This window comes from Lissotriton vulgaris, chromosome 3_1, assembly GCF_964263255.1.
Source record: "Lissotriton vulgaris chromosome 3_1, aLisVul1.2, whole genome shotgun sequence".
Lineage (NCBI taxonomy): Eukaryota > Metazoa > Chordata > Amphibia > Caudata > Salamandridae > Lissotriton > Lissotriton vulgaris.
The window spans coordinates 2,089,956,222-2,089,969,279 of NC_141689.1; the positions used below are offsets into that span (position 1 = coordinate 2,089,956,222).

The 13,058-nt window shown below is 42.7% G+C and overlaps 1 protein-coding gene across 1 annotated transcript in view; it reads left to right on the plus strand.

The window, feature by feature from the left end:
* Positions 1-13,058, plus strand: part of CLOCK (clock circadian regulator) — a 1,177,342-nt gene that overhangs the window by 421,725 nt on the left and 742,559 nt on the right. The window contains exon 8 of the mRNA XM_086962635.1: positions 11,152-11,272. Within this exon, the coding sequence (XP_086818761.1) occupies positions 11,152-11,272 (121 nt within the window). The remainder of the gene's footprint in view (positions 1-11,151; positions 11,273-13,058) is intronic.

Sequence of the window (13,058 nt, forward strand, 5' to 3'; positions counted from 1 at the left end):
GATTGTTAAGAATCTAGATTCTAAGTTCAGGCAAAGGGCCAAAAATCAAAATGGACAGACAGATATCAAAAGATCGCATTTTCCCACGGAATATCAATGTTAAGCCCATTTTTAAAGGTGCCCAAACTAAAAATCCAAAAGACCTCTCTTTTCTTACGGACCTTGCATCCGCCCTTACTGTCTGGAAGCCTAATCTTTTCAATAATGCGCCATCTAAAGTCCTCAGGGGCATGCTGATACTCAAGAAAATGTTTGACGAGAGGAGCTGCGATCTTTTTAGTGCGTATCGCTGAGCGATGCTCAGTTAGTCTGGTTTGTACAGATCTCGAAGTTTCACCCACATAGCCTAAATTACATGGGCATAGGATAAAATAGACACAATTTGAAGTTTTGCAGTTCCACATGTCAAGTGCATCCATGCGACACCCATTGTGTTCAAAACTCTCACCACCTAGAATTGTACTGCATGATTTACAAGTGGAACACTTAACAGTACCTTTAACCGGAAAATTACTAGTGGTCAAGCCTTCCTCTTTGTCCTTTCTTATCTTCAGTTGTTTACTCCCATGAAGCAGTGCCCCAGTACTTATACCCTTCCATTTGACCCATTGTAGCATCTGTTTAGGGACTACTTTTCCCTTTCTTTAAAAGCATTTGAACAGAGCCTGGATCTTTTCAGTGGCTACAGAGCTGTTTCTTTAAACAGGGCTGTAAATCACGTGTTTTCGTTGTTACATTTGCTATAAATCATGTTTTTCTCTTGTTACATTTGCTATGCATTCAAAGACCATGTTGGAGGCTGTTTTCCGCGGGTGCCTGTTTCCACCCCCTGCGACCGCTGCACAAACAGAATTGTGACCACCACTATTTATATTGATTTCCGCATTACGTGCTGGTCATGCGCAGAGAAAATTGCTTTAGTTGCGATTTTTAATGAATATTGTCCCAATTTAAGATGGCAGACTCAGATCATGACATCATTAATGTTGTGACAACGCCGTCTTCTTTTCATAGTGTGGGCACTTGTAAAGGTCTGGAGGGCCGGGAGACATCATTTACTACAAATATGCTACAACGCATTCCATTACAACACGTTGTTTCAAAGTGAACCATTACATTGCAAGTCGTTTCAATAACTTGTTGTAGGGGGTGCACTGGTGTTAGATTTACATTCCAAAACCTTCCCAACTGTTGCACAAACTGGAGTAGGAATAGTAAATAATACTATTCCTAAGTCCAGCATGCCCCCTACAGCAACTCATTGTAACAACTTGCAATGTGATGGTTTGCATTGAACGCGGTCGTTGTAACGACCGCGTTGAAATGGAATGCGTGAAAAGCGCATTCATAGTAAAGAGACATATTTAGAGGGCTGCACTCTGAGTAACCCTGCTTAAGAGAATGCTTCTTGGGCGTGGAAATGAGAGGAAATTTGACAGCGTACATCAGTAATATTTTATATAAAAGAATTCAAAAGCATAACTTTATTGTCAGGGCCATTCTAGGATTTTGGTGCCCCGGGCGAAAGGGAAAGTGCGAGGCCCCTCTAATTTACATATGTGACACCTTCATGGCTTCGGAAGCTGCTTTGTGCAGACTCCTCATGGGCTGCAGCTCCCCCCTCTGCCACCCACAAGCCCCTCTTTCACAGCTCATATCGGGCTGAAGGTGTGAGAATAGCTTGGGGGCTGAGAGTTAAAACTGTGTAGACGGTAAAGTGTTGACAAGTGGTGTCCGGTGTCCCGCAGTTTATCTCAATGGGCAACCTGGCAGGATGCTTAATTGCAGGACAAAATGTGTCTCCTTGCAACTGGCACAAGATGAAGTGTCCTCCTCCCCACACCTATTTTCAGTGGGGCACAAGAGGCTTGGTGGTTTGTTGCACTGGTGTGGGCCCATGCTGGTGGACTGAGTACGAGGCCCTGGGCAGCAGCAATACTGCCAATGCCTAGCGCCGGCCCTATTTATTGTATTGTATATTGACATGTTGAAATCTACTGGAAGCTATGTAGTAGAAGACGGTGGCCAGACTGGTCAAATCCGGGTTACGCTCAAGTCCGCAGAGCTGTCTCCAGCCCATAGCTGCCATCCTGCTTGTTGTATGGCTTTTTCTAGCATTACAATTCCCATCCATAGGCCTCAGCCCATTGGCCTGCGGGAGCTCGGGCTGGAGATGTAGGTATCGGCTGGTGCAGGGGGTTTAGAGTCAGCTCGTTCCTGCGCTCCAAGGGTTCCGCCGTAGGAAGGGAAGTCTCTGCCAATCTACTCTGCACTTCTGTATTTTATGCCATTTCACTCTAGGCCACTCTATTACATTACACTTTACGATACTCCACTTTGACGCTCTACTCCATTAAACTTTACTCCAATCTGACACTCTACTCCACTCTATGCTCCCCTACAACACTACTACACTCTACAACACTCTATGCAACTCCCCCATGACACTCCATGCCACTTTACTCCACTCTAATCTGCTACACACTACTCAACTTTACTCTATCCCACTCCACTCTGACCGTCTAAGACACTCCCCTCCACTGCACTCTCCTTTACCCCATTGACTTTTTCTATTTCAAAGTGCAGCCTTCGGGCGGTGAGGAAAACAAGGTTCGAAATACAAAAAATAACAAAATAAAGGACGGCAGAGTGTTCACAAAGTGGCCATATTGGTTTTATTCACAACCACACACATTAGCGACACTTTATAACGTTTTTCCAGTGAAGTGCTACTTATGTTTTCTCATGTTTCTTTGAACAACATTTTCTGTTGGTGGGTGCCCCAATCCTGGAGATACTGTTATACCTGGTCGATTTGTACGTCTTTTGTCCACTCGCAATAAATCCAACTAATTGCAAGGATTTATCGGCCTCACCACAGTGTAGGGGCCCACTTCTGAAAATGATAAACCCCTCACTACATGCATCTCACACTACCCTCTTCCCTACAGTGTTCACTTCTACTGCTATTTCCAGGATGTTACTTTTTTTTTCCATCCAGCAGATCAATCTTGTCTCCTTGCATAACATATTTCCCATTTTCTGCTTCTCCAGTGCTTCAAGGTCATACGAATGACAACAGCGCTATGCAAATATCACTCCACAGCATACAAAAATCCCAAAAGTAAACAAAATTCATTTACAACACCAAGAACTCTTAACCTTCACAAATGCGAGACCAATTGCATTGCAAATGCTTGTTTAAAGAGGTTGCACAGCAGCACGAGTCTGTCAACATGGCTTAAAGTAAATAAAAACAAAGTGCTATAGCACGGTCAACAAGGGCCGCACCATAGCACTTTTTGAGATCGAGTTACGATCGACCTGTTATATCTCTTCTGTCGGGTTTTACACACCCACCAATTGCCATTGGCTGTTATCTGAGACATTTTCAGATGCTTTCATGTTATTGGTGCATTTGCTTAAATGTCCCTCCTTTGTGGGCTTAGTTCCCTCGCTGGCGATTTCACTAGTATATCGTTTTGTTTGGCCATCACACTACAGCATGTGATGGCCTCTCTTCTCTCCTCCCGTCTGGTTTATATATAGCTTTTTTTGGTTTGCCTGCATTCAACACGGCCACCTGCATGCCTGAAATAAGAGCATCAACTGGAATGACTTGCGCACGTGTACGTTCCTTGTGTTTTGGTGTCTGTGTTTAACCCCTTGTTTTTAGGTCGAGCCTAGCTGCAGCGGGCATGTACTGCTCGCTCTGCGAGGTATGCTGTAGTAGGGTATGCTGTGGAAGCCTCGTCCACTCTCCTCCCATATTTGTTATTGGCTTATGTCATTGTTCTTTATACAAGTGGGCTTCTGATTCAGTAAGAGACTTGTTAGTCCCTCCTTAGTACCGCCTTGTTGCCGTTTGTTACCTTCCATGAGGACTGGATCTTGTACTAGTGGTGTTACTCGGTCCCATTTTATCTCCATCTGTGAGCACTATTTTCTTTAATTATATTCACCAATTCCAGCCAGGACGTGCTTTCCTGAAACAGCGCCCTCCGCCTCGCCACGCTACGCTTTATGGACATTTTTACTCTGTGTTTTCAATATTTTAGGCTTTTAACAGCAGTGTGGCACAGGTGACATGCTGCGCTGCTTACCAAACGCATAAAAATATTGAAAAAAGAGTTTGGCGAGCCACACCTTTATTTTCTTCAGCGCCGCTCGACAAACTCTGGACACGGTTAAAAAATTAAAAACTCAAACACGACATTACACTGGACTTTTATTCCACATAAACTGAAAATGCTAATATGGTGATTTTGTTTATCAGTATCATAAGACGTGCATTGGTTGGTCTTGATTATAACCAACACAGCTGTTCCATTTTGAAAAAAACAGTCCAGCGGTCTTTGTGTTCAGAAGACCCAAAGTGCCCCCGGCAGGACGACGCCATGCGCAGCTGTTATATTCCATATAGGTACCCCAATATAGGCCCAGGTAACATCACAACCTTTTACCTATATTCATCCCTACATCACATACATAACAGCTACTAAGGGCTGACCCTTTACCTAGTTACAGTACTCCTTACAGAACATGGGGTTTTCCCTGAATAATAGCCTCATACATTATGCATGAGGATTCAGGATTCTCAGAAATTCAGCAGGACTATCATCTCCTGCATAATAACTATGTACAAGGTGCATTCCCGAAGTCATCCCAAGTCTGACAGTGGCACAGCAAGGTAGAACCCCTGGGGATACCTTCGGGTTATAAACATAACATCTTGCTGAGAGAGTCAGAGGAGATCACGACTTCCAAACCTACACACTGATGCGAAATGGTGATATTCCTGCATGCAGACACTCCAGCTCGCAGTGGTCTGAACATCCCTTGTGGGGTGTCCAACACATGATTGGTACACTTAGGTATATCTAGTTAGGATTGCATTGTAGGAGTACTCATTTTATTTTCATGTATTTAATTGACCTGCTTGTATTCATGATTATCACAAAATGGTAGAGTATTACCATCCTTTCACTTTTCTAGTGCTTCTAATCATTTATATCTGTTACTGTCTGACGATTGTCTCAGCACACCTATTTTACACTAGAATGACGAATGTTCAATAAATGCTTATTGAAAACGTCCATACCGTTTATTCTGTGTACATCTCTGAGACTAAGTGAGCAAGAGTGACTGAGCGAAAGTATTGCACTGTTTCCAGGATTCTGAGGGATCAGGGTTGTCATGTTCAATAGTTGCCAAGAACTATTCTCTCCTTGATAAGAGGAGTTTTTTAGTGGCATTGTGAGCTAGCTGGCATACAGGCCAATATACCCGGTGCGGGTGTCTGTAATCAGTTCAGACACCAAGCCGGCAGTGTATGCAGTCTAAACGTGCTGATTTTAAATAGTTTTATAAGAACTGCACGGCACAGCCGCATCAGGACCATCAGTGGCAACTTCCACTGTGACAAGGGCAGCTCTGGCGTGTTTTCCGTGGAGAAGAACGAACTGGTAACTGGCTTATAACCTGCTGTGGACGCTGCTACAGTACAGAGTAAGACAACAGGGTTGATTCTTGTTTGTATCTAGCACGCATGTTCCAAAAAAAAAATTGCAGCCCTATTAGTATGTGCACTGTGCAGTATGGAAGCGTACATATAGAATGTCAGTGTGCATTTTTCTAATAACCCACATAGACCTGAACCCCATTCTGGAACTTTACTCTTTTTGGCCGAGAAAGTTGACGGAATGGGGGTGCCGTGTCTAGGCGGTAAATGAAAATTCTATTATTTCTCATTGCAGTGGTCTGCCTTTTATCAACAGAAGTGTGAATACCTGAGATTTCAGAGCGTGACCTTCAGGTTACACACAGGTCTGAGTGGGGGGGTGTTTTCAAGACACGTGTGTTTGGGAGGAGAGTTTGGAAGATATGAATGACTACAGCATCTACATAAGTGCACCTGCCAAGTGTAACTTTGCGAATAACATTAATTTGGTTACTAGGAGCACCTTTCAGTTATTTATAGCGCTTAGAGGGGGCAGCAGTGCGGCAAAAGGCGCCATATAAAATATTAACAATATGCATTATTATTATTATTGCTATTAATGTTAGTAGACTACTATTAGTAGTTGTAATAGTAGTATAGTACGTGTAGTAGTAGTAGTACTAGTAGGAGTGTTAGTAGTAAGCCACTGCCTCCCATGACATGTTCATTTGCTATTCTAGCCTCATGTTCTCTAGGACAGAGAGAAATGTTGTGCTGATTACTAAAGTTAAGGTGTCTGCACACTCTTTACAGTACATGAGCATGACAATATAAGATAACCGGAGCTGTTAGTACTCACACCTGTCATGTGTCTGCACCTTTCTGTCTTTGCCATCGCAAAGAGGGCCATTCAAGACCCTAAAGTAAGTGGGGACGCACGCCCTTGCTAAGACACCTATTTTTATTTATTTTATTTTAAGAGTTTTATATAGCGCGAACAAGAACCTTGCGGGCATCAGAGCGCTTTACAAGCAAGATGTCTGGAGCAGATACAAATATAGTAGAAAATATATGATTGAGTCCAATACATAGAAGTAGCTACCACCTATATATTAAAAGGTTGTATATACACTTTTTAGAAACATAATATCCCTGAGATTATAGTTCACATCTTGTTGCGAGAGATCAAATACAAAGTAGTCACAAAAAATCCAGAAATACAATATTTCATTTAAACTTAGACATGAGAATCGTTTTCACTTCTTTTTTTTAAAAGGCAGTAGAGGGGTTCTGTCTCGTTTCTGGGGGTAGGGCATTCCAGATCCTAGGGGCCATTCCCGAGAAGGATCGGTTGTATGTTTTTATTTTGGCGAATCTTTGAGGTTTCAAAAAAAGATTCTTGGAGCTCCTGGCGGATCTGTTACCACATAAGAGTGACAGTTTTTGTGTTAGTGCATTTGGGGTAATGTGCTGTAAGGCCTTGTGCGTCATACAAGCGATTTTTAGATGAATTCTCTCCTCAAATGGTAGCCAATTGAGAGCTCTGAGGTCAAGGGACATATGAGAGTTTCTTTTGGAGCCTATGATTAGTTTAGCGTCTGTGTTGATTGTGGCTCTTAGCGGGCCGTCGTTGATCTGGAAAGACCGCAAAGGGCGACACATCCATATTCTACTCTTGGGATTACTAAGGCTTGCACAGCCTATTTGAAGTCATTTGCTGGCAAAAAGGGTTTCAGTTTTCTTAAGGTGTTCATTTGAAAATGTGCTCCCCATTCGTAGAGACACTGATATGATACTGTATATTTAGGTTTCTGTCCAGTGGTATTCCCAGTGATTTTGCTGATTTGACAATGAGTGATTGACCTTACCTTTGAGTGCTGTTAGGTGCTTCAGCCAGCTGTGAATGATGGAAGAAAGGGTGGGGAGAGTGATTAGGAGGAATTCAGTTTTGAGGGTGTTTAGTTTCAGATGGTTTTTGGACAGCCAGGATTTCGTTTTTTCAGTATTGAATTGAGACATTTGATGTCCTCAAGTGAATGGATCTTTATTTAGAGTTGTGTATCATCTGCGTACATGTGATAGTGGACCTTAGATGCGCTGAGGAGTTCGGTGAGTGGTTCCAAATAGAGGTTGAAGAGAGTGGGTGAGAGCCATGATCCTTGCGGTACTCCTTGAGTTACTGGCACGGGATTGATTAAGGAATTGGATAAGGAATTGCTGGCCTTGAATCTTTGTGATCTGTTTTGGAGGAAGGAGTTGAACCAGGTAAGTACGGAGCCAGATAAACCCATTCTGTGTTTCAGGAGGTCTAGCAAGTTGTCGTGTTTGACTGTGTCAAAGGCCGAAGATAGGTCAAGCAAGATTAGTAAACAAGTTTTGTTTTGGTCAAGGATTTTTAGTTTGTCGTCTATTATGAGTGTCATGGCTGATTCTGAACTGTGACCTACCCGAAAGCCAGATTGATATTGGTTGAGCAGGTTGGAATGGACTATATGGTTGCCCAACTGTGTATGAACCCATTTTTCTAGTAGTTTGGCCAGAGTGGGGATGTTGGATATAGGGCGATAGTTGTTTAAGTCTGATGGGTCTGCCGATGGCTTCTTTAAGATAGGGGATACCTGTCCTGCTTTAAGGATATCTGGGATGGTTCCTTGCCCGAGGGATGTGTTTATGATCTTTGTCCATAGAGGTAGTACGAATGGTATTAAGTCTTTTAGGTAGTTTGCGGGGAGAGGGTCTGTGAAATGGTTGGAGGGATTCAAGGCAATCAGAATTTTTTGTATGGATTCTTCACTGTAAAAGTTGAAGGAGGACCATGATGTGTTGTAATAATCTACCTGCGTGTAATAAATAAGAAAAACACCATACATTGCTGTGCGATGTTATACAGACTGTAATCGTGAATTTGAACAAAAAATGTGACATAAAGTAGAAAAAATATAGAAAAAATACTAAATTGGACCTCGCCAAACACATACTTGTAAATACATGAAACAAGCATTTTCAATGCATGTTTAAGCTATAGGCATTATAAATCACAATGCCTTTTATCTATCTGTTTTGAAAATCAACACATAAATAAAAGGCATTGATTGTCATTTACAATGCCAATAGCTCAAACTCTCGCAAATGTGAAACCTATTGCATTGCAAATGTTTGTTTCACAGTGCATCTCTCCCTGCCTATACTTCATTAGGAAGAAAATTCTGACTTCCCGAAATATCACTAATACAGTTCTCGTGATGTAAACCATAACGATGCTTGTTAAAAAAAGTGTGGGTCCAACATAATATAGTTCCCAAATTCGGGAAAGATACACAGTGTAACTAACATCTTTTAGCTCTCCTACAGATCACGCAGGCACCTAACATGAGGGTGACGTATGCCACAACTGTTCCGTGTTGAGCTTAATCATATCCAATTAAGGTCAGCACACCGGTATTTATTCTCGACTTTTCCTTTTCTGCCCGCAGAGATGGCTGCCATTAAGGTAAAGATAACACTGGAATGCCCGGTATTACATACCTCAGGAATATCGCGGCTTGTGTAACATTTTCTACTTTGCAACACAAGAGGGCGCCAGTCACAAACATACAAGATGCCTACGATTCTTCTTTTCTTCATGACTAATAGGTCACGTACACTTACTCCTATAACTTGCGTGGACTAGCAAGCAGGTAGTTGCTCTCTGGGTCTTCTGCGAGCAGATAAACGGAGGCTCCTCTCCCAGCTCACTGACAACAAATCTCTAGCTGTATTCGTTCCCATAAACTTCTCCAAACACATTATCAACCTTTAGAAAGCGTCAAAAAATCACAAATTTTAATACATCTAGCACCAAGAATTCACTTGGTGATGTATGTGTGCACAAGAAAAATGTTCCATCGATGATTATTTTATGTTACAGATACTTACATTATTCCTCAATTTCTCAACACGTTATATAAGTTACTATTCAAGTTTCACTTCAGACACTCCCTTATCATTTTATATAACAATAAACCTTTGTCATCGATAATCAAGCCCTTATATAGGTGTAACTCCGCATTGTCCCCAATGCATGCATTATTATTCACATATAGACTACTATTAAAAGGTTATTGTGGGCTGAACTCGGAGCTTCTGGGCAAACATCAGTTTTATGACAGGTAATGTAACCACTCCGCAGAGGTCCTAAGCATCCGATGGTGTTTTGTCAGCCGTAACCTCTTCAAGAGTTGAAATAAATTGGTGCGTTTCTTCAGAGGTCCGCGTTATTCTGTTTGAGTGATTAATTAGAATTCTAAAAATGTGGCATAAATCCCGACTTCATGGCATATATTGGGCTCCCATCTTTAAATGTCTGATCACATTCTTTACTACTATTCGTTTTGCATTTGTAGAATCTGGTGAGTCGGTGTGCTGCATTTCCTATTTTTATTGCCATTGTCCAACTTAGAGTGTTGGTTAACCCTTCAGTTATTGCCTTCTGTTTTTCATTGATTTTAAGGAGAAGTCCAGCGTATTTAATTTATGCAATGCAATAGGCATTTGTACATGAAGAAAAAAAACAGTATATACCCTGTACGAAATGTTCGCCAGTGAGTTTCTATAAGTGGTATTACAAACTGATACATTTCTACTTGTATGATTATTCTCTAAAGTCTTAAACCATTTAAACCTAGATCCTTTTGAACACCTTAAGACACAGATCTAAAGCTTAGCTCCTACCTACCTATTTGCTTTTTTACATCACTAAATAGGCAAAATTATCCACACAGTTCCACGCCACACAGTTCAACTCCACATATTTCAGCCAAGCCACATAATATGATACCAAACCACATAATTCAACACGACACACACATCCAATCCACACCAGACAATTCAACATCATACCACAAAATGCAACAACACATCACATAATTAAACTCCACTACTTACCACTCTACAAAATAACATTCCACATAATTGCACTCCATAAAACACAATCCTGTTCCGCATAATCCCAGTACACTGAATACCACATAATTACTATCCACATAATTCAACTGCACATCTTCCCACATAATTCCACCACACAAAATGACTCCACACTATTCCACAACCATTGCTGTCCAACCCACATATTTCCACAAGAGACCACATACATAAACTCATAACATGTGAATAAAAAAACATTATAATTTAGAACGCCAATAGATCTTACTCAAGCAAATGCGAGACCAATTTGCATTGCAAATGCTTGTTATTTACTTTGATCCCTGCTTGCGCTGCTGTGCAATACCTTTCAAACATTGAAAACGCGAATAGGTCTCTAATAGGCGAAACCTATTGGCTTTTCCAGTGCGTGTTATTTTGAGTGGTTGTCTGTGGAACTACATTCTGCTAATTCACTAGTTATTTATAAACAAATGTACTGCTATTCAGTGTCATTTCATGTGTACTAAAAGCGCAACCTTTACACGCCGAATTGGGGCCCCGGCTGCGATTCACAGACCGAAACCATTTGGAAAGTCACATCGTACAGGTTACCTGCCCATGTATTTGTATTCAAGTAGTTTTCTCCTTTTCAGAAATCTGATTCAAGGATCGGCGTGTTATGTACCATTGGGGTGGGTAGCAATAAACATCTGTTGTTCAACGCCAAGCTACCCTTGGGCAAATGTGCTTTTTTGCGAATGTTCATGGTATGTTTTGCCTATTTATTGGTGTTTTTTTCTTACATTCAGTCAGATCTCGTGGACCAAAGCATATTTAATTTTGTTCCAGAAGGAGAACATTCAGAGGTTTATAAAATTCTGTCTACGCATTTGCTTGAAAGTGACTCACTCACTCCAGAATATTTAAAAAGTAAGTAGCATGAATGTTTATAGATTTAATTAATGTGTCTTATTTTGAGTAACAGTGAAGGCAAGCAAACACATCTTTATTTATACATATGTAATCCGCATTTACAGTGTATGTGATTCTCCGTTCAGAAGTTTTCCAGGTTAGATGACATTTATTTTGCTGCCCTGTGAATAGAAAATCTGCCATAGTTTAAAGTGTATTTAAACTGCTCAATATTAAAGGAATTTGCAAACAAAACAGGCAGTGGCGGTGCGTCCATTGGGGGCGTTGGGGCGTTGCCCCACTTGCCATGGACGACCGTCACGCTGAGGAAGGATTAAAAATGTATATTATAAATCGGAGCGTGAGCAAACTGTCTGCGGCAACCCCTAGCTCAGTTTACCGGGACAAGTCCGTCATCGCAGATGGTGTGGGGGCGGGGCTGCGGCAGTGATTGACAGCGCAGCACAGCAGGCTGCAGAAACAGCGCAGCTGCAGTGTGCGCATGCCAATGTTTGGAGACTCATTTTTTGGACTTGCCTGCGCATGCGAACCTTGTACAGTACATTCCCCTCCCTCCCCAACAGCGACTCAGAGTGCGAGGGACCCCGGCCCCCTGGGTCTCATATGGGCAGGCACTAACCCTGCTCTTAGCCAATCCTGGCGCACTGGTGCTGCTAATGCAGCGACAGGATTGGCTGAGACTTTACCGCGCAGCCTGGTGCATTTAATTCAAAGTCAAAATGATGGAACATCTGATGCGACGGCGCAGCGCGTGATCTGATCCGGGGTGTGGAGAAGGAGCGGAGGCCCGGACTGAGGAAGGTAAGTTTAGTTTTCTTTATTTTATTACCCACTCCGTCCCCCGGCCCGCACAACACTCCCGTCCCTCACCCGCCCGTAACTGCATAGCTATATGTAGACTAGCCCCACCGTCTCCGGAGCTCTGTTGCTTCGCATTCATACATTCAGGCATTGTAATACATCTTACATTTACAGACAGGGTGTGACATGTCAAATGTGCATTGCACACCATCAACAGCGCACACAGTGAGGGCCCCCGGCCTGGAGGATGCCAGGAAGCAGAGGGGGAGGGGGGTCACAGCGCCGTGCCCTGCCCTGAGTCACTTGTGCGCGAGAGGCCTGGGCAGTGAGATATTCCTGCAGGTGAAAATTAAACGTCGCGGATGCCGTTGTGTGAACCGCCTTGTGTGGGGAGGTACTGTTTACTTTGCAGTCACAGAGTGCTTTCGGCGTTGGTTGGTTTTTAAATAAATATTTACTTCGTTGGAAGTGCACCTAATATTATTTAGACACTATGTCGGGAGCAGTTTATAGCTGCCAAGTGCAAAGGGCCCCATTTCACATGTAACGCCACAAGCAAATCTAACCTTCTTAGCCAAGTAGTTACGCATTGCATGCTCGGATTTTGGAGGGCATACGTACAATGTTCGAGTGCAAGTAGGCTGTCGTCATTTTCTCCGGGGGCCTGTTGCCATGAGCTATGCGCGTCATCGCCTCTTAGCACGGTATAACTATGAAGGAAATGCACATTTTGCTTGCTCCGAATGCATTTTTTTAATACACATTACTGGGGCCCCTGCAGCCACTTCGCGCAGCGGGGGATGGGAGGGAGGTGGGTGACAGGAAGGCATGACTGCAAAGGAAATGCAAGGTGCTTGCATAGCTCGAGGGGCACTTAAATACATATGTATTATGTTGCATGCATCCTGTTGCAGCCAACGGAGTCCTCGGATGGAGCGAGGAACGGTCCATCTATGGCCGGTGCAGTGTTACTTTTAGCGAT